This window comes from Gobio gobio (genome assembly GCF_949357685.1).
Source record: "Gobio gobio genome assembly, chromosome: 16".
Taxonomy (NCBI): domain Eukaryota; kingdom Metazoa; phylum Chordata; class Actinopteri; order Cypriniformes; family Gobionidae; genus Gobio; species Gobio gobio.
The window spans coordinates 10,366,868-10,389,333 of NC_137109.1; the positions used below are offsets into that span (position 1 = coordinate 10,366,868).

The 22,466-nt window shown below is 43.8% G+C and overlaps 4 protein-coding genes across 19 annotated transcripts in view; all 4 read right to left on the minus strand.

Moving 5' to 3' along the window:
• The window catches only part of LOC307140223 (protocadherin gamma-A11-like), a gene marked incomplete at its 5' end in the record, with an annotated part of 277,967 nt that overhangs the window by 70,219 nt on the left and 185,282 nt on the right, over nucleotides 1-22,466 (minus strand). The gene's annotated exons all lie outside the window — the stretch shown is intronic.
• LOC307139468 (protocadherin gamma-A10-like) lies at nucleotides 1,008-3,253 on the minus strand (the record flags this gene model as incomplete). Its single annotated transcript, XM_079838468.1, is given in 2 exon segments — nucleotides 1,008-1,039; nucleotides 1,042-3,253. Coding segments are annotated over 2 exon segments (2,244 nt in total).
• LOC307139469 (protocadherin beta-16-like) lies at nucleotides 4,771-11,926 on the minus strand (the record flags this gene model as incomplete). The annotated part of the gene is given in 3 exon segments (XM_079838469.1): nucleotides 4,771-4,802; nucleotides 4,805-5,715; nucleotides 10,620-11,926. Coding segments are annotated over 3 exon segments (2,250 nt in total).
• LOC307139470 (protocadherin gamma-A11-like) lies at nucleotides 16,921-19,241 on the minus strand (the record flags this gene model as incomplete). The annotated part of the gene is given in 2 exon segments (XM_079838470.1): nucleotides 16,921-16,952; nucleotides 16,955-19,241. Coding segments are annotated over 2 exon segments (2,250 nt in total). The 5' UTR covers nucleotides 19,173-19,241.

Consider the following 22,466-nt stretch of genomic DNA (forward strand, 5'->3'; position numbering starts at 1 on the left):
ATTTCTGAGACAACGTCTAAACATAGATCCATAGCTGTCTGTTCATATAGCCGCGGCTGCGTCCTCCTTGTTATGCCCGTGTGCGTTATGCACTCGCCTCAGTCTCTTTCTTCTTGTATACGTGCGTTTAGAGAGGGCGGTTTTGCTGGAATTATGCGCTCTCAGACGCATCCCCCTGACAAACAGCGGCACTCTGAGACTATTCTGAGTTACTGCAAAATGCATCTAAGTTATTTTTTAAAAGCATACACTCAATATAAATATATATATGCAGCGATAAAAATAAATAAAAACCAGAATTTTGCTTGTGTAAAATAACGAAAATAATCTAAATTAGCCAAAATATTGCATTGTAATGAAAAATGCCCAGCAATCCCAAAGTATTTTGTTTGAGAATGTGATTAAATAGTCCTGCATTTAATCAAACGGGCAACATTATATATTATTAAACACAAACAAAATAAAAATTCAACAAGTACAAGCACAAATTATGCATTACCAGACTGTCAACATATCATTTATAATAGTCTGTGATATTTCACTGCACATCTGCTTTGAGACAAGAGACTGAATGTAGACAAATGACATAGATTCAGCACCTTGGATAGCGAAACGAAAGCGCCAATCAGAACGCTGACAGCTCATCCACTACTCTCTGGAAGCCGTTGAACGATAATAATAATGATACAAAATATTTTAATGTATTCATAAGTATGGGTATCAGTTTTCAGAAAAAAGAAAAGTATTCACAGCGTTTACTGTTAGGCATTTTCTCTGATTTCTCTAAACGAAAAGAGGGCTTTAAAATAAAAAAGCAAGACAACAATTGAACAACCACTAAACACAAAAAGGTAAACCTCACCTTATCAGAATCCTCAAAGTTCAGTCTCTCCCTTTGCGCATGCGTGAGTGTCTGTGTCCCACTGGTGTCCAGACTAATGATGCTCTCACTGCAAGGTCTGACGTATTTCAGATCACTCTTTCTGGAGTCAGTGGTTCTGCAAACCTCATAATTGTACACGTGCTGTAAAGTTCCTGTGCCGCCTACGTCTGCGTAAAGAGGCGGATAATACGGAATAACCGGAAGATTCGCTCCAGATTTATAAAACATCCGCTCGCGTCTCCATCTGTAGCATTTGACTGACAGTATAGCAATGATAGACACGATAAAGAGAAATGAAACCACAGCCAAAGCCAAGACTAGATAGAAAGTCAGGTTGTCGTTGTATTCCTTGTCGTGCGTAAAGTCAGTGAACTCCGAGAGCACTTCAGGGAAGCTGTCCGCCACCGCCACGTTAACATTGACTGTAGCTGATCGAGAGGGCTGGCCGTTGTCCTCCACTACAACAGCGAGTCTTTGTTTGACAGCATCTTTATCTGTCACTTGGCGTACAGTTCTTATTTCTCCATTCTGTAAGCCCACTTCAAACAGCGCCCTGTCTGTGGCTTTCTGCAGTTTATATGAGAGCCAGGCATTCTGTCCAGAGTCCACATCAACAGCCACCACTTTAGTCACCAGATAACCCACATCTGCCGATCGAGGCACTATTTCAGCCACCACAGAAGCGCCTGACTGGACCGGATACAGAACCTGAGGCGCGTTGTCATTCTGGTCCTGGATGATTATTTTCACGCTCGCGTTGCTGCTGAGAGGAGGAGAGCCTCCGTCCTGCGCTTTTACGCGGAACTGGAAATCTTTGATCTGCTCGTAATCGAAAGATCGCACTGCATGTATGACTCCACTATCAGCACTAACGGACACTAACGAGGACACGGGCACTCCGTTAACCGACGAGTCCTCCAGTATGTAAGAAACACGGGCATTCTGGTTAAAATCTGCGTCTCTGGCTCTGACTGTGAATATGGAAAGACCCGGTGTGTTGTTTTCTTGAACAGAAGCCTCATATGAGCTCTTCTCAAAGACGGGCGCGTTATCATTCACATCTGATATCTGTAAGGAGAGAGTGACGCTGCTGGAGAGAGAGGGCACGCCCTCATCAGCGCACGTCACACTGATGTTATACTCAGACTCTCTCTCACGGTCTAAATCGCCTTCGCTAACGAGGCTGTAAAAACCATCAGATGAAGAATGGATGATAAAAGGAATGTTTTCGTTTAACTCACATTTTACGATACCATTTTCATTTGTATCAGCGTCTTGAATGTTCATCATTGCTAGAACTGTCCCTGGAGGGGCATTTTCAGAAATGTCATTTGATTTGGACATTATACTGATAACAGGCTTGTTGTCGTTTGTATCTGTGACGTCAATAATTACTTTACAAGAATCAGTATGTCCTCCCTGATCACTGGCTTGAATCGCGATCTGATAGTGTTTGTTTTTTTCGTAGTCAACATTACCAGTTAACCTGAGAACGCCGTCAAACTGGCCAATGTCAAATAGATTCGCGGACGCAGCTGAGGATAAAGAATACGTGACAACGCCATTAGAACCCTGGTCTGCGTCGGACGCGCTGACTGTGGTCAACACGGTTCCCTTCGCTGAATTCTCGGCTATACTGGCTTTGTATACTGACTGACTGCAAACGGGCGCATTATCATTCGCATCTAAAACTGTGATGTGTATTAGCATTGTGCCTGACATTTGCACCTCGCCGCCATCGACTGCTGTTAACAATAAAGAAATACGGTCTTGATTTTCACGATCTAGTGGCTTCTGTAATACCATTTCGACCGTTTTACTACCATCTGGTAAACTTTGAGTTTTTACAATAAAATTGTCACTTGGTTTCAGTGTGTATCTTTGAAGACCATTCACACCCACATCAGTGTCAACTGCAGTCTCCAAATCAAATTTAGCTCCACTCGGAGCCAGTTCGCTAATTTCAAATTTCATCTCATTAACGCTAAAAACAGGGGCGTTATCATTAATATCTTGTATCTCAACTGTTACTCTGTATAGTTGCATCGGGTTTTCCAGAATAATCTGAAAATGCAGCGCGCAAGGCGTTGTCTGTCCGCACAGCGCCTCTCGGTCTATTCTCTCTTTGATAAGGAGGACTCCTCTTTCTTTATTCAGCTCGATGTATTCCGCGCTGTCTCCTGTATAAATACGCGCTTTACCCGATTTCAGTCTCTTTAAATCTAAACCCAAATCCTGCGCTATGTTCCCGACTAAAGAGCCTTTCGCCATTTCTTCAGGAATGGAGTAACTGACCTGCCCGAGAGCTGAACTGAGAGAGAGAAAGCAAATAAACAGCAGTACTTGCCGCGCCATTGTTCTGTCCGACATTTTGCAGAAGATCACGGGATGAAGAATAAAGCAGAAAACATCTAAATCAGTCCAAACAACTGGAGGAAATCATGTATATGTCCAAAGTGAGAAGAACAGAAGAGTATATCAATCCAATAGAAGGATATTAAATACAGTATCTCCGCGTTGTGCCTTCTCTCTCCTCTTCAGACTGCGCTCTCAGCTTCTCTCTCTCTCTAATAATATGGAGATGATGGGGGTGGAACTGCAGCAGATCTGCTCTCTAAACTGACATATTGACCAACAGCGGCACTATGAGTCCAGTCTGACGAACTACAGAAACAACCAAATTGATGCAGTTTTTTAACAGTAGGGTATATTAGACCTGCTGTAGAAGTATTCCCATTATATAAAAAACAAACAATAATACAAATAAAATAAAACGGCCGTTTCTGATGTCAGTCCAAATAAATTCATCTAGCAATGAGAAATTATTGTATGATTTCGAGGGGAGGAATTGTAAAAGCAACACAACATGAACAGAGGTAGATATTGCATTTGCATAAATGCGCATGCTTGACATATACAATTAATCAACATGAAATATATGAATATGAACATTATCCTTTTTAATTTTCAATAGGATGAGAGACTGGAAGGATTTGACAAATCTGCAAGATATGATCTAAAGTACGGAGGTAAGGAGGACAAGTTAGGCAGCAGAACACACGGCTACATTTCAGCACCACGGCCAGTAACACTGACTGAAGTTGCCGTTTAGATGATGTCTTCACAAGCTCAAATTAATGACCCTCAAACATGTCTGGTAAAAAGAGAAACATGGCAAAACAATTTTGGCTCTCCAAACTGTAAAACGTGTTTAAAGCTGATATCACCGATTAACATTATAACAGAGATATCGTACGGTGCTTTTGATTATCTTAAAGAGACACAACAATGAGAGTTTGTGGTTTTATAATCCCTTAATACAAAATCACTCTGAAAACTTGATACATTAATTTGTAAAATGATTTTAAAAGGTTATTGAAACATAATTGCTTTCGATATGTATGAATAAAGGAGGCTAAATTAGGCATTCCTGATCCCAGTCAATTTGAAACGGAAACAATAAATAGCATGGAAATATTTCACTACAGTCGTTATTCCACGGCACAGATGGCACCATGAAAACGACAGCCGCAACTTGCTTGCATGTAACACTGAAAAATATTTTCTGTATGTATGAACTGAAATTATTATTATTTTTTAAAATAAATTATTAATGTGCCCCTTTATCTGTCCTAAATATGCATACAACCCGTGCACCTTGGTTATATTGGATTCGTTCATGTCAAAATAGGAAACAGTTGTTCATTTCTGCACAAATTAACTATGAATAAAGACTCACCTGATCACCACAATCATCAAAGTTCAGTCTCTCCCTTTGCACATGCGTGAGTGTGTGTGTTCCACTGGTGTCCAGACTAATGATGCTCTCACTGCAAGGTCTGACGTATTTCAGATCACTCTTTCTGGAGTCAGTGGTTCTGCAAACCTCATAATTGTACACGTGCTGTAAAGTTCCTGTGCCGCCTACGTCTGCGTAAAGAGGCGGATAATACGGAATAACCGGAAGATTCGCTCCAGATTTATAAAACATCCGCTCGCGTCTCCATCTGTAGCATTTGACTGACAGTATGGCAATGATAGACACAATAAAGAGAAATGAAACCACAGCCAAAGCCAAGACTAGATAGAAAGTCAGGTTGTCGTTGTATTCCTTGTCGTGCGTAAAGTCAGTGAACTCCGAGAGCACTTCAGGGAAGCTGTCCGCCACCGCCACGTTAACATTGACTGTAGCTGATCGAGAGGGCTGGCCGTTGTCCTCCACTACAACAGTGAGTCTTTGTTTGACAGCATCTTTATCTGTCACTTGGCGTACAGTTCTTATTTCTCCATTCTGTAAGCCCACTTCAAACAGCGCCCTGTCTGTGGCTTTCTGCAGTTTATATGAGAGCCAGGCATTCTGTCCAGAGTCCACATCAACAGCCACCACTTTAGTCACCAGATAACCCACATCTGCCGAACGAGGCACTATTTCAGCCACCACAGAAGCGCCTGACTGGACCGGATACAGAACCTGAGGCGCGTTGTCATTCTGGTCCTGGATGATTATTTTCACGCTCGCGTTGCTGCTGAGAGGAGGAGAGCCTCCGTCCTGCGCTTTTACGCGGAACTGGAAATCTTTGATCTGCTCGTAATCGAAAGATCGCACTGCATGTATGACTCCACTATCAGCACTAACGGACACTAACGAGGACACGGGCACTCCGTTAACCGACGAGTCCTCCAGTATGTAAGACACACGGGCATTCTGGTTAAAATCTGCGTCTCTGGCTCTGACTGTGAATATGGAAAGACCCGGTGTGTTGTTTTCTTGAACAGAAGCCTCATATGAGCTCTTCTCAAAGACGGGCGCGTTATCATTCACATCTGATATCGTCTAAGGTTACGTATGTAACCTCTGTTCCCTGAGAACAGGGAACGAGCGCTGCGTCTAGCTGACGCTATGGGGAACGCCCTCGGCGTGACTGGTGTCTGAAGCTACTATCGAATCACGGCAAAGTCTTTGACCGACGTCAGCCCATGACGTCATCAACGTGCGACCCGGAAGTATAAAAGGGCGCCGTGCCAACACATACACATCTTCTCGTCTGAAGGGACTGTATGGCAGATAGGCCCTGAAGCATGGCAACGCGACGCAGCGCTCGTTCCCTGTTCTCAGGGAACAGAGGTTACATACGTAACCTTAGACGTTCCCTTTCGAAAGGGAACTCTCGCTGCGTCTAGCTGACGCTATGGGGAACGATATACCAACGCCGCCATGCTGAGGGGAGTGTCTGCCCATTGGCAGTGACAACTGTCAACTCAAGTAATTCATAGAAAAACCTGAGCGATTCCCCCTCAGGTCCTGGGCTGACAGTGACAGCACTCCCTACGGTCATAGCCCAAGCTATACAACTAAACAGAACCCTAACGCACTGCGTGGAGTTCCATCTAGACCGCTCGAAGGCCCGGGACCACTACTTCCAATGAAGGGGTCCCTTCAAGGGAATGTGGCTAGGGGACCCGAAGGAACCCCAGCCAGTCACTACTCGGGAAAAAGTTCTCCCGAGTGCCACCAGGGAGGCCTGACCTGGTGCCCTAAGTGTTATGGACACTTCGGTTTAGCCAACCCTGTCTGTTCAAAACAGAGCCTCTGGATGGTGCCCAAAGGGCGTCCAAGCTAAGGGACTGAAACACAGGCAGTCTTACTTAGCCCGGAACTCAGAGACGGGTTATCCAAGAGAGCAACACTCAGCGTAGTGCTTTTCAACCCTTGCTATCGAGGGGAGTCTGCCTGCTCAAATCAAGGATCTACCAGGTGCTTGTGTTTCAAAGCAGTAGGGAGGCCGAAAGGGCCTAAGGACTGATCTAACAGGGAGGCCTCATGAGAGGCCTACGACCGTCTGACCAGGCTCAGGCGGCTGAGCACTCATAGACGACCCTCATTGAGGGGAGCAGCTGAGCCTGCCTGGCGAGTAACCTCCAGCTATAGGCCCAACTACCACAAGTTCTCACAGAGAACTGGTAATCAAAGTGCCTAGCTCAGGAACTTCAACTTCAAGGAGGCCCTGTGGGCCTACTACTTGATAGCGGGTATTCCAGGGAGGGCTATAGAGGCCTACTACCTAACCGCAAGCCATGCTGGAAACCCAAGCATCCAGGCTCGGGACTCCGTCCTCAGGGAGGCCTTAGTGAGGCCTACTACCTGACAGCAATACCGCCTGCTGAGGTTACCCTTGTTTTCTCAAGGAGGCCTAATGGAGGCCTACTACTTGACAGTCAAGCTACGCAGGCTAGTCGGGCATCCTGTTTAAGGAACCCGTCCTCAAGGGAGGCCTATTAAGGCCTACTACCTGATAACCAGCCTTTAGGGAGGCCTGGAGAGGCCTACTACCTGATTGCAATACGTGCTAAATGACTGGGTCCCAGGAACACCTTAGGGAGGCCTGATGGGGCCTACTACCTCGTTCGAGTGACCACCATCTGGGACTCGACAGTCAAGCTACGCAGGCTTTTCGAGCATCCTGATTAAGGAACTCGCCCTCAAGGGAGGCCTATTAAGGCCTACTACCTGATAAGCAGCCTTTAGGGAGGCCTTGAGAGGCCTGCTACCTGTTTGCAATGCGTGCTAACTGTTTCAGATGACTGGACCCCAGGAACACCTCAGGGAGGCCTGATGAGGCCTACTACCTTGTTCGAGTCAGGGAGGCCTATTAAGGCCTAGAATTAACAGCAGGCTTTCAGGGAGGCCTGATGAGGCCTACAACCTGCCTCTGAGAGCGACCACAATCTGGGAACTCACCCTCAGGAAAGCCTAGTAAGGTCTTAGAGTTAACAGCAGGCCTTTCAGGGAGGCCTGATGAGGACTACAACCTGCTTCTGGTAGTGATCACAACCTGAGAGCTCACCCTCAAGGAGGCCTAGTAAGGCCTTACACCTACCAGCGGGCCTTCGGGGAGGCCTGATGAGGCCTACAACCTGATAGCCTCCAGGCTAGCTGACCTGATGCGCACATCGGTACATACCTCCAGTGAGGCCTGTTTGAGGCCTTCCAACTGATAATGCGCCTTGTTCAAGAGGCCTACTGAGGCCTACAATTGACAGCCGACCTTCAGGAGAGTGTATTTACCCCTATTTAACCTGATAGCCAGCTAGGCTAGTAGTACCTTGATGCTTAAGCATTGTCACCTGCCTTACTAGAGGCCTGATAAGGCCTACCACTGTCACCGTTTAATCTTGAGAACGGTGCAATCCTTCCTGCTAACTGGGACAGCCATATTTGAAAAATGTGGGTTGTAGTAATATTAGACCCTACGGCTCGTTTTCATGGAGGCCTGCTGAGGCCTAACACATGATAGCTACCCATTACTATGGGGACCCGTTCCAGGGAGGCTTGTAGAAGCCTACAAGCTGTACGAGTTTCGCAAAAAAAAAAAAAAAAAAAACGAGAAATAACTGCCAGACAAACAAACTGACTGCTATTAAAACCAACGACTCTCAATGAGAGGAGGCCTCCGATCTAAGTACAACAAAAAGGTGACGGTGCCTCAGCAACGCGCCTCCTTCATCCACATACCAACTGACGCCGCAGCGCTCAGTCGTAACAGAGACAAACTAATCCAACCTGCAGTGGCTTAGGGAACCGAAGACACATAGTAACCCTAGGCGGTAGACAAACACTACATTCTATCAGAAAAGTGTGCTACCGCCTAGTAATCCGCAAACATTTCAAAGAAAAGAGCGGCGGCCTAAACACTACTCTCAAAATGAGAGGAGGCCCATCTTCTGATAACCATAAGCGGTGGCCTATCTGGCGCCATCTTGACCAACCAGGGAAAGCCAACACACACTCACAAACATAGCCCAGATAATGGTGCTGTGTTAAAGCCTAACTAAGCAGGGGAATAGACAGTTCTCTCTGATGAAAACCCAACTCTATACAGGAACCTGGGGTCTGTAAGAAATACATATTTTTAGTATAACACACAAAAATGACCACTCTCACCTGCGGCATGCTGAGCGAAGACTCATTGTGCGGTTCTCACCACCATGTTCTACCACCCTTGAATGCCTGAAAGGGGCGTTCTCACTGAGCAAGTCCGGGCGGGCCATCAGAACATAGTTCTACTCACCATAGGCCTGCCTCAGGCCTGATGTAAGAAGCGCCTGGGTAAAAGTCATAAAAAGACATTAAAAAGGAAAAAGGAGAGGGCTATGATGTAATCGCCCTCAAGGGAAGTGATCCATCACCAACGCCTTCGTTGAGAACGTTTGTCCTGGATCACCTCCCTTAGATCCTTTTTCCCGCGGGAATCCCATCTCCTCTGTACCCTGCTCCTCCAAGGAGGGGGGGGGGGCACGAGAGGAGACGCTAGCACTCTGGTCCTGCCTACGGTCCTCAGACCGTGAAGGACCAGGTCCCGCCTGCCTGGGTGGGGGCGCGGATCTCAGCGGTATGCATGTTTTATTCTTAAATGCCGCTGAGCGCGCCTTCGCCTCCCTGAACTTTCCAACCACCGCCTCCACGGAGGTGCCGAAAAGTTCAGTAGGCGAAACCGGCGAATCGAAGAGAAAACCCTTTTCTCTCTCCCCGATATCAGCCAGGCCCAACCACAGATGCCTCTCCGTAACCACCATAGCCGCCATAGAGCGGCCGATAGCAGCAGCAGTCTGCTTGGTGGCCCGGAGAGACAGATCTGTGGTGCGGCGCAGCTCAGCAACCGCCTCAGGGGACAGCCCGGCCCCCTGGTCGAGATCCTCCAGTAGGTCCGCCTGGTACGCCTGAAACACCGCCATGGTGTGAAAAGCAGCACCAGCCTGACCCGCTGCCGTGTATGCCCCTGCCATTAAAGCACAACGTGATTTAGAAAGGCAGAGTTTGAGCTCTTCAGTGTTGATGCCCACGAAATGCGAGAAAAGTTCGCAAACTTTCCTCGCCAGTCGGTAGCCTCAACACATATCCATATTCCCCTATCCCCTCGACATCAGCGAAGTTAAAACGCTGATGTTGATGAACATTGGGTAGAATATGGATTCTTCCATGCCCTCTCGATCTCTGTAAGAAGATCAAGAAGGAATGGAAGGCTCATCTGAGCTGATGGTTTATGGCCAAGGAGAAATCGATCATGCAATTTATCACGAGCGATCTCTCCTCTAACGCGCCAACATGGCAGCAGCAGCCTGCCCGCAGCACGTTCCATAACATTCATCAGCTCAACATACACGGTCAAGGTGGCTGAGAGGATTCATACCACTCTCACCAGCCATCCCTAAGAGCACTTGCTGTTTAGTCTCGTTAGCCGCCAGATCGTCGCGACGATCGGCGAGCTGCATCTGAGAACCCATGATGTATGCCAACGCTCAGCCTCAGCTTGAGCGGGACAGCATCATCCAGTCCCAGATGCCAAACTTTCTTCCCTCAGGAAAAAAACCAGACTAGAGTGGAACGATCTCAGATTGAAAACCGCTCACACTCACACACAAACAACTTCAAATGAACTTGACTGTGCATGCTCTTGATCCCAGGCAGTAAATACACACTCGTGTGTATTAATAATTGAATTTGTTTTACCTTAACTCGTATAGCAGTTCAAACAGACAGTCCCTGAAGACGAGAAAGATGTGTATGTGTTGGCACGGCGCCCTTTTATACTTCCGGGTCGCACGTTGATGACGTCATGGGCTGACGTCGGTCAAAGACTTTGCCGTGATTCGATAGTAGCTTCAGACACCAGTCACGCCGAGGGCGTTCCCCATAGCGTCAGCTAGACGCAGCGAGAGTTCCCTTTCGAAAGGGAACTGTAAGGAGAGAGTGACGCTGCTGGAGAGAGAGGGCACGCCCTCATCAGCGCACGTCACACTGATGTTATACTCAGACTCTCTCTCTCGATCTAAATCACTATCTGTCACTAAACTGAAGAAATTATTATTTGTTGACTTCAGGGTAAAGGGAATATTCTCGTTAATTGAGCAATGAATTTGACCGTTTTCACCAGCATCTGGGTCTTGCGCGTTTATCACAGTTACAACTGTTCCAGGATTCGAGTTTTCTGATAAACTGGTTAATTTAGACATGATGTTGATTAGTGGTTTATTGTCATTTATATCAATCACTTCAACATCGATTTTACAAGAATCAGTCAGACCCCCGTCATCGCTCGCCTGTGCATGAATCTGATAATGCCGAGCTTTTTCATAATCTATATTCCCTGTTACTCTCACCTCACCGTTTGTTTCGTTAATTTCAAACAATTCCAGAACATTGTCGAGGGTGTTTGTAATAGTATATTTTACTTTGCCGTTTGAGCCCTCGTCCAAATCTGAAGCGCTTACCGTCGTTACAACTGTGCCTTTGAGGGCATTCTCAATGATACTCCCTTTATATATTTTATGCGTAAAAACAGGCGCGTTGTCGTTGGCATCTAGAACTGTAATATGTATCTGCGCTGTACCAGACAATTGTGGATCCCCTCCATCTATCGCTGTCAGAACCAGAGACAAATGCTCTTGCTTTTCACGATCGAGGGGTTTCTGAAGAACCATTTCTACAAGCTTACTGCCGTCTGCCTGACTTTGCAATTTCAATACAAAATTATCAGTGGGCTTTAGTAAATATGTCTGCAGGCCGTTTATTCCGACATCTAAATCAATTGCTCTCTCTAAAACAAATACTGCCCCAGTTACAGCTGACTCACTGATTCTAAATCTCATCTCAGCCTCTTTAAAGAAGGGCGAATGGTCATTCACATCTGTAACTTCAATTGTAACGGAGTAAAATTCTATCGGGTTTTCCAGAATAATCTGTAAATGCAGCGCGCAAGGCGTTGTCTGTCCGCACAGCGCCTCTCGGTCTATTCTCTCTTTGATAAGGAGGACTCCTCTTTCTTTATTCAGCTCGATGTATTCCGCGCTGTCTCCTGTATAAATACGCGCTTTACCCGATTTCAGTCTCTTTAAATCTAAACCCAAATCCTGCGCTATGTTCCCGACTAAAGAGCCTTTCGCCATTTCTTCAGGAATGGAGTAACTGACCTGCCCGAGAGCTGAACTGAGAGAGAGAAAGCAAATAAACAGCAGTACTTGCCGCGCCATTGTTCTGTCCGACATTTTGCAGAAGATCACGGAATGAAGAATAAAGCAGAAAACAACTAAATCAGTCCAAACAACTGGAGGAAATCATGTATATGTCCAAAGTGAAAAGAACAAGAAGAGTATATCAATCCAAGAGAAGGATATTAAATACAGTATCTCCGCGTTGTGCCTTCTCTCTCCTCTTCAGACTGCGCTCTCAGCTTCTCTCTCTCTCTAATAATATGGAGATGATGGGGGTGGAACTGCAGCACATCTGCTCTCTAAACTGACATATTGACCAACAGCGGCACTATGAGTCCAGTCTGACGAACTACAGAAAATGTCAAATTAATAAACCTTTATCTCAGTGTTATACATGTCTGAGAAAAGCAGTTTAGTAAAAGTTATGAAGTATATAAAAAACAATAAAAAAACAATGAGCATAACAATACAGGTATCTGTAAAACAAAATTATTGCATAAGTCTGTGTTAATAATTAAGAAAAACACTGAGCGAACAAGAATTGATTCATTTGTTTCAATATTTTGATAAGAGACACAGGGATAAATATCTAAAATTCAACTATGCATAACGCATATCTAGATACGACTAAAATAGTGTAGTTTAACTTTAAAAAAGGAGGACAGACGATAACCAGATGGAAATCTCAAAATGATGGTCTACTGTAAAGAGATGCCACAGGATACATGACGTGAACGCGTCTCACTGTATTTCAGGACCATGGCCAGGGAAACTGACCAGAGTTTTTCACTTTATGACAAAGACGAGCAAAAGTATTGCTGTTTTCGTGCAAGCAAAAGCAGTGGCAGGTATAGTGTGCTATAAAAATGGAAATAAAACTTAAATTCAAGAGGGAAAGGATATATATATATATGTAAGATGTATCAGCATAAATGATTAAATAAAGCAAGCAATCCGTACATTTTTCTTGTCTGTACAAAAAGTGATGACATGAATTCATGTCGAAGTACACAATGACTCTAACAATAGAGAAGAATGATTTGAGCAATATAACTGCAGAAAACTACAAAAGTTGAGCAAAATATACAATAAGATGTTTTTAAAAAATAGTGCCTCTATATAATGCCAATTTCTTACAATAGCAGAAACGATTATTTTAAGAAAACCAGTAGCGACTGCGTCAACAGTTCAAGCAAACATGTTAAATCATGAGAAACGTTTGAAAATATCACAAAAATTAGTTATAAAAATAATTCTCACCTGATAACCACAATCATCAAAGTTCAGTCTCTCTCTCTGCGCATGCGTGAGTGTCTGTGTTCCACTGGTGTCCAGACTAATGATGCTCTCACTGCAAGGTCTGACGTATTTCAGATCACTCTTTCTGGAGTCAGTGGTTCTGCAAACCTCATAATTGTACACGTGCTGTAAAGTTCCTGTGCCGCCTACGTCTGCGTAAAGAGGCGGATAATACGGAATAACTGGAAGATTCGCTCCAGATTTATAAAACATCCGCTCGCGTCTCCATCTGTAGCATTTGACTGACAGTATGGCAATGATTGACACGATAAAGAGAAACGAAACCACAGCCAAGGCCAAGACTAGATAGAAAGTCAGGTTGTCGTTGTATTCCTTGTCGTGCGTAAAGTCAGTGAACTCCGAGAGCACTTCAGGGAAGCTGTCCGCCACCGCCACGTTAACATTGACTGTAGCTGATCGAGAGGGCTGGCCGTTGTCCTCCACTACAACAGTGAGTCTTTGTTTGACAGCATCTTTATCTGTCACTTGGCGTACAGTTCTTATTTCTCCATTCTGTAAGCCCACTTCAAACAGCGCCCTGTCTGTGGCTTTCTGCAGTTTATATGAGAGCCAGGCATTCTGTCCAGAGTCCACATCAACAGCCACCACTTTAGTCACCAGATAACCCACATCTGCCGAACGAGGCACTATTTCAGCCACCACAGAAGCGCCTGACTGGACCGGATACAGAACCTGAGGCGCGTTGTCATTCTGGTCCTGGATGATTATTTTCACGCTCGCGTTGCTGCTGAGAGGAGGAGAGCCTCCGTCCTGCGCTTTTACGCGGAACCGGAAATCTTTGATCTGCTCATAATCGAAAGATCGCACTGCATGTATGACTCCACTATCAGCACTAACGGACACTAACGAGGACACGGGCACTCCGTTAACCGACGAGTCCTCCAGTATGTAAGAAACACGGGCATTCTGGTTAAAATCTGCGTCTCTGGCTCTGACTGTGAATATGGAAAGACCCGGTGTGTTGTTTTCTTGAACAGAAGCCTCATATGAGCTTTTCTCAAAGACGGGCGCGTTATCATTCACATCTGATATCTGTAAGGAGAGAGTGACGCAGCTGGAGAGAGAGGGCACGCCCTCATCAGCGCACGTCACACTGATGTTATACTCAGACTCTCTCTCACGGTCTAAATCACTGTCTGTCACTAAACTGAAGAAATTATTTCCTGTTGATTTTAGCATAAAAGGAATGTCTTTATCTATTGTGCACGTAATCTTTCCGTTGTCGCCGGTGTCAAGGTCTTGGACGGTTAGTATTGCAACAACAGTTCCATGTTTAGAATCTTCAGATACACTATTTGTTCTCGACATTATGTTTATTGCAGGTGTGTTATCATTAACGTCAGTGACCTCGATAATTACTTTACATGAATCCGAATGTCCACCTTGATCTTTTGCCTGGACATCAATTCGATAAAGTTTGTTTTTTTCATAATCCACATTACCAACTAATATCACGACTCCCGTGGTTTCGTCTACCTTAAACAAATCATATGCACCATTAGAGGAAATGGAAAACGTAATGATGCCATTAGATCCCAGATCTGCATCAGAAGCACTGACTGTGGTTAAAACAGTGCCCGTTGGTGCATTCTCGGCTATACTCGCTCTATATGCTGCCTGACTGCAAACGGGTTCATTATCGTTGGCGTCCAAAACTGTAATTTGTATCTGCATTGTTCCTGTCAATTGAGGATCTCCCCCATCTTTTGCTGTCAGTAAAAGTGTCATCTGGTCTTGCTTCTCTCTATCTTGTGGCTTCTGTAATATCATTTCGACAGCTTTTTCACCATCAGGTTGATTGTGCAGTTTTAAAGTAAAGAAATCGTTCGTACTAAGAGTGTACTCTTGAAGATTATTAAGCCCGACATCTAGATCATTCGCTCTTTCTAAAACAAACCGAGTCCCTGTTTTTGCCATTTCATTTATGTCAAACTTAATTTCGTTGTTTTTAAATACTGGTGCATTGTCGTTGATATCTGTAATCTCTACTGTGATCGAATAAAATTCCAGGGGATTTTCTAAAATAATCTGAAAATGCAGCGCGCAAGGCGTTGTCTGTCCGCACAGCGCCTCTCGGTCTATTCTCTCTTTGATAAGGAGGACTCCTCTTTCTTTATTCAGCTCGATGTATTCCGCGCTGTCTCCTGTATAAATACGCGCTTTACCCGATTTCAGTCTCTTTAAATCTAAACCCAAATCCTGCGCTATGTTCCCGACTAAAGAGCCTTTCGCCATTTCTTCAGGAATGGAGTAACTGACCTGCCCGAGAGCTGAACTGAGAGAGAGAAAGCAAATAAACAGCAGTACTTGCCGCGCCATTGTTCTGTCCGACATTTTGCAGAAGATCACGGGATGAAGAATAAAGCAGAAAACAACTAAATCAGTCCAAACAACTGGAGGAAATCATGTATATGTCCAAAGTGAAAAGAACAAGAAGAGTATATCAATCCAAGAGAAGGATATTAAATACAGTATCTCCGCGTTGTGCCTTCTCTCTCCTCTTCAGACTGCGCTCTCAGCTTCTCTCTCTCTCCAATAATATGGAGATGATGGGGGTGGAACTGCAGCAGATCTGCTCTCTAAACTGACATATTGACCAACAGCGGCACTATGAGTCCAGTTTGATGAACTACAGAAAATGTAAAATTAATAAACCTTAATCTCAGTGTCAGACATGTCTGAAAAAAGAAATATACTGAACAAAGATATGAAGTATAAAACCAGCAAATGTCAATCACAATACAAATATCTATAAAACACAATGATTGTAGTAGTTTAAAAAAATAATAAGAAAAGAAAAGAAAAGATTGAAACAAATGCAAAATTTCTTGTTCGCTCAATGTTTTGATGTCTGTGTCCACTGATCAGAGAGACAGGGTGAAATACCTAAAATACACATAATCTGAAAACAAATGAAAGAGTGTATAGTTTAAAAGTGAAGAGGAGGACAGACAGTAAAGCTGCTGGGAAAAAAAAATCTAAAAAGATGGTCTGCTGTTAAAGAGATAAGTCAGAATAAATGAGGCAAATGACCGCGTTGCTGCATTTCAGGACCATGGTCAGAGAAGCTGACTAGTGCTTCTCACTTCATGACAAAGACAAGCTGTGCAAGGAAAAAGGTTACATTGGTAAATAATAAAACGGAATATGTCACCGTAGGTTAATTAGGTTAAAGTGGACATTTAATTATAGCCTATATAACAGTAACAGTCTCATATTTTAATTAAATGAAAATGTACATACACTTAATAATAATAATAACACATAAAATATAATAATAATAATAATAATAATAATAATAATAATAATAATAATAATTATTATTATTATTATTATTATTATTATTATTATAATTATTATTATGTTATATTATATTATTTGGCAATAAAACTGCAAAAAATATAAAACTACTAAATTTTGCCAAACTACACTGAAGTACAAAAAAAACTACTATAATTATCAATTTCTTAGATTTGCACAAACAATTAAATTCACAAAACTAAGAAGCGACTGTGTCAGGAGTTCAAGCAAAAATAAAAATATCAATTATGAGAAAATAACGAATTACGATCATTCTCACCTGATCACCACAATCATCAAAGTTCAGCCTCTCCCTTTGCGCATGCGTGAGTGTCTGTGTCCCACTGGTGTCCAGACTAATGATGCTCTCACTGCAAGGTCTGACGTATTTCAGATCACTCTTTCTGGAGTCAGTGGTTCTGCAAACCTCATAATTGTACACGTGCTGTAAAGTTCCTGTGCCGCCTACGTCTGCGTAAAGAGGCGGATAATACGGAATAACTGGAAGATTCGCTCCAGATTTATAAAACATCCGCTCGCGTCTCCATCTGTAGCATTTGACTGACAGTATGGCAATGATAGACACGATAAAGAGAAATGAAACCACAGCCAAGGCCAAGACTAGATAGAAAGTCAGGTTGTCGTTGTATTCCTTGTCGTGCGTAAAGTCAGTGAACTCCGAGAGCACTTCAGGGAAGCTGTCCGCCACCGCCACGTTAACATTGACTGTAGCTGATCGAGAGGGCTGGCCGTTGTCCTCCACTACAACAGTGAGTCTTTGTTTGACAGCATCTTTATCTGTCACTTGGCGTACAGTTCTTATTTCTCCATTCTGTAAGCCCACTTCAAACAGCGCCCTGTCTGTGGCTTTCTGCAGTTTATATGAGAGCCAGGCATTCTGTCCAGAGTCCACATCAACAGCCACCACTTTAGTCACCAGATAACCCACATCTGCCGAACGAGGCACTATTTCAGCCACCACAGAAGCGCCTGACTGGACCGGATACAGAACCTGAGGCGCGTTGTCATTCTGGTCCTGGATGATTATTTTCACGCTCGCGTTGCTGCTGAGAGGAGGAGAGCCTCCGTCCTGCGCTTTTACGCGGAACTGGAAATCTTTGATCTGCTCGTAATCGAAAGATCGCACTGCATGTATGACTCCACTATCAGCACTAACGGACACTAACGAGGACACGGGCACTCCGTTAACCGACGAGTCCTCCAGTATGTAAGACACACGGGCATTCTGGTTAAAATCTGCGTCTCTGGCTCTGACTGTGAAAATGGAAAGACCCGGTGTGTTGTTTTCTTGAACAGAAGCCTCGTATGAGCTCTTCTCAAAGACGGGCGCGTTATCATTCACATCTGATATCTGTAAGGAGAGAGTGACGCTGCTGGAGAGAGAGGGCACGCCCTCATCAGCGCACGTCACACTGATGTTATACTCAGACTCTCTCTCTCGATCTAAATCACTGTCTGTGACTAAACTGAAGAAATTATTATTTGTAGATTTCAGAGAAAATGGGATATTTTCACTAATAGAACACTGAACCTTTCCATTTTCTCCCGAATCAAGATCCTGAACATTTATCATTGTAACTACGGTCTCAGGCGGGGAATTCTCAGCAATCACGTTTGTTTTGGACATGATATTGATCACTGGCGTATTATCATTGATATCAATGACGTCAACTATAATCTCACAAGAGTCACTAAAACCTCCGTGATCACTCGCTTGTACACGGATCTCAAAGTGCCGAGCTTGTTCATAGTCAGCTAGACCTATCAGTCTTACTTTACCATCAGACTCGTTTATTTCAAATATATCCCTTACTTTATCTAGAGTGTTTGTTATAGTATAGCTTATTTCACCATTTATTCCTTGATCTAGATCTGACGCACTAACTGTCGCTACAATTGTTCCTTTAGGTGAATTTTCAGTTACAGTGGCTTTATAAACTGATTGTATGAAAACAGGAGAGTTATCGTTCGCATCTAAAACAATAATATTTATTTGTATATTACCAGACATTTGAGGATCTCCCCCGTCAATGGCTGTTAATGTTAAAGACATATACTCCTGCTTCTCGCGATCTAGAGGCTTTTGTAAAATCATTTCTATATTTTGTCCAGCCCCTGGCTGTCTCTTGAACTTCAGGACAAAATGATCTGTGGGTTTTAACGAGTAGGTCTGAAGATCATTAATCCCAACGTCAAAATCTCTGGCACGTTCTATCGTGAATTTTGAGCCAATGGACGCAGATTCACTAATTCTAAAAATCATCTCATCTTTTTCAAAAAATGGTGCATTGTCATTTATATCAAGCACCTCAACATTAACACTGTAAAATTCCATCGGGTTTTCCAGAATAATCTGTAAATGCAGCGCGCAAGGCGTTGTCTGTCCGCACAGCGCCTCTCGGTCTATTCTCTCTTTGATAAGGAGGACTCCTCTTTCTTTATTCAGCTCGATGTATTCCGCGCTGTCTCCTGTATAAATACGCGCTTTACCCGATTTCAGTCTCTTTAAATCTAAACCCAAATCCTGCGCTATGTTCCCGACTAAAGAGCCTTTCGCCATTTCTTCAGGAATGGAGTAACTGACCTGCCCGAGAGCTGAACTGAGAGAGAGAAAGCAAATAAACAGCAGTACTTGCCGCGCCATTGTTCTGTCCGACATTTTGCAGAAGATCACGGGATGAAGAATAAAGCAGAAAACAACTAAATCAGTCCAAACAACTGGAGGAAATCATGTATATGTCCAAAGTGAAAAGAACAAGAAGAGTATATCAATCCAAGAGAAGGATATTAAATACAGTATCTCCGCGTTGTGCCTTCTCTCTCCTCTTCAGACTGCGCTCTCAGCTTCTCTCTCTCTCCAATAATATGGAGATGATGGGGGTGGAACTGCAGCAGATCTGCTCTCTAAACTGACATATTGACCAACAGCGGCACTATGAGTCCAGTCTGATGAACTACAGAAATAACCTAAATATATTTAGGTGTTTTTTCTGTTTTGTTTTTGCCCCCGCAGTATGGGACAAGTCCTTTTATAAAAATAATTAAAACAGCCGTTGCGATTGTTAATCAGAAATAATTATCTAAAAATGGGAAATTCATGATTTTGTGTAAACAAAGTATTAAAGAAAGAAAGAACTAACTAGATATGGAATTAGCACAAACTTATTTGTGCTCTTAACAGAATAGTAAAGAGAAACTTAAAATACATAATCAGCATGTAAAAAAAAATCTTAATTTCTGAACAAGATGGGAGACTGGAAGGAGGTAAAAGATTTAGACGATATGCTCTAACAAATGGAGCTAAGGAATAAAAGTTAGGAAGCAGAAGAATTCAACACTACATTTCAGCACCACGGCCAGTTACGCTGACGGAATTTGAGTTCTGCTATCTTCACAAGTATAGATGAAAGATCCCCAAACCTGTCTATAAAAAAAGCTGTTTAAAGCTTATAAAACCACTCACAGTAGACAGACAGACCATCATTTCAGGTGCTTCTAAAGAGAGAGAATGGTCTTAAAGTTGCATCAACAAAATGGTTGAGATTACTACTATGCATGTTGCAACTACTTTATACTCAAGCACGAAAATATCAGGATAAAAAATCCCTCAATTTGAAACTGGACAATGCTGCAATAAACCAAAGCTAAAACCAACGTAACATAAGAAGAAGAATTAAAGGGGCAGAAACATGAAAATGAATAGCAGGGAAATACTTCAAACTACTGCAACGATGCCAATATGAGAACAACAGCCTAATTATGAGAGCTCCAACCTGCTAACTTTGTCTTTTTTGTTTGCCCTCTCGTCCAAGTCTTGTGTAAGTCTGTAAATTACCACCATGGCTAACATGATCAACATCTGGAAAATGCTGGGGATCATGGTGATCTTTTTACTGATTACCTGCGATCTTAGGTGTGCCGCGTTTCACCCGGATGTGTATAGCAACAACAAACTCACCTACTCCCATCAAGATCTCCTCTCTCCGGGGCTCTGTCACTTTTGGCCTAATACCATCAGATGTAATTCCAGCGGACATCCTGTGCAAGCCGAGGAAACGAGGAAGGCGAGGATGGGAACGCTCCAGGTTATGGATGCGTCCTTTCAACCTCCCCAACAATTTGGATTGCAAGCTTCTTGTGGGCTATCGTTATTTAATAACAATTCCAGTCTCGTGTGAGAACTCCAGTCCGACGCACGCGTGATCTCGTGTTGTTTCCTTTTGTGTTTGATTGCGAAACGTAGTTTGTGGATGAGACAGAGTTCTTCTGCGATTCTTCCTCTTGAAAAGTCATGCAATGTGAAAACTCCTGTCGCCGATCCATCGTGCAATGTGTACACAGCAGCGACTGAATGATACCCCAGATAGTCATGCAGTGTGAAAAGAACTGATTTGACTACTTTGAAAATGGTGCAGTGTGAACTGAGCATAACGGTGGGAGACGTCCACCAGCAGCTCAGGAGGTGCAAAACTGGCAAGACCCCCGGCCCAGATGGGATCACTGGTAGGATGGCTAAGAACTGGGCCCTGAGCAGAACCAGAAAATATGACCATATCAAACCAGTCCTCAGGTCTTTACACTGGCTTCCAGTTACATTTAGGATCGATTTTAAAGTACTGTTACTTGTTTATAAACCACTCAATGGCCTAGGACCTCAATACATTGCAGATATGCTCACTGAATATAAACCCAACAGATCACTCAGATCATCAGGATCAAGTCAGTTAGAAATACCAAGGGTTCACTCAAAGCAAGGAGAGTCTGCTTTTAGCTATCATGCCATCCGCCGCGGGAACCAGCTTCCAGAACAGATCAGATGTGCTCCAACAGTAGCCACTTTCAAATCCAGACTCAAAACACATCTGCTTATCTATGCATTTACTGAATGAGCTCTGTGCTCTGTCCGAACTGCTTGCACATTATTTTATATGTTTCAATTTAACCGTGTTTTTATTTTTGGTTACAATTTTATTTATTTCTGAAGTCCCCACCCTCCGGAAAACAGCCAGTCCCCAAGAAACCTCGCCCCACTGAATTGAATCATTACAGACCAGTAGCACTCACTTCCATAATAGCAAAATGCCTTGAGAAACTGGTACTATAAACCCAATCCTTCCAGTTGTCTGCCCACAGCTGGATCCTTGCTAGTTTACCTAGGCCAAAAGAGGAACAGTGGATGCTGTTGCATGCCTCCTCTAACATCTGGACACCCCTGGCTATTATGCCAGGATTCTTTTCTTCAACACGATTCAACGCCACACCATGATAACCAAACTCCACCGTCTTCATGTGCCACCTCTCTTCATTTGATGGATTTATAATTTCCTCAGTGACAGACCACAGGTAGTGAGGGGGGGTAGCACGACATCCACCACCCTTACTGTCAACACGGGAGCCCCTCAAGGTTGTGTCCTCGGTCCCTTTCTCTACACACTGTATACTTACCACTGCCATAGCCGCTCCCCCATCACAAAATACTTAAAATACTCGGATGACACAGCCGTACTCGCTCTCCTCACCGGCACGGAATCAGTTATAGCATATCACCAATCTGTTGCCCATTTCACCCAATGGTGTACAGACAGTCATCTCCTCCGCAACGTTACTAAAACAAAGGGACTCATCATTGGCACACGTCAAAAACTCTCCACCCCTCACTTCCCTATCTCCATCAATGGCCAGTCAGTAGAAATTGTTGACAGTTTCAGGTACCTTGGCATTATTTCGGACAGTAAATTGAGTTTTGACCATTACATCACAAACATTCATAGACGCTGCCAACGTAAACTCAGGATCCTCTAAGTCAAACCACACCTCTTTGATTCTCTTGTACTGAAGTATCATTGAAGCCGTCCTCCTGTACTGTGCCACCTGATACTTAAACATGCTCTCTCTCACTTATAGAAACAAGCTCCTTAAAATCGCTAACACCCCCTTAAAAAATAACAGATCT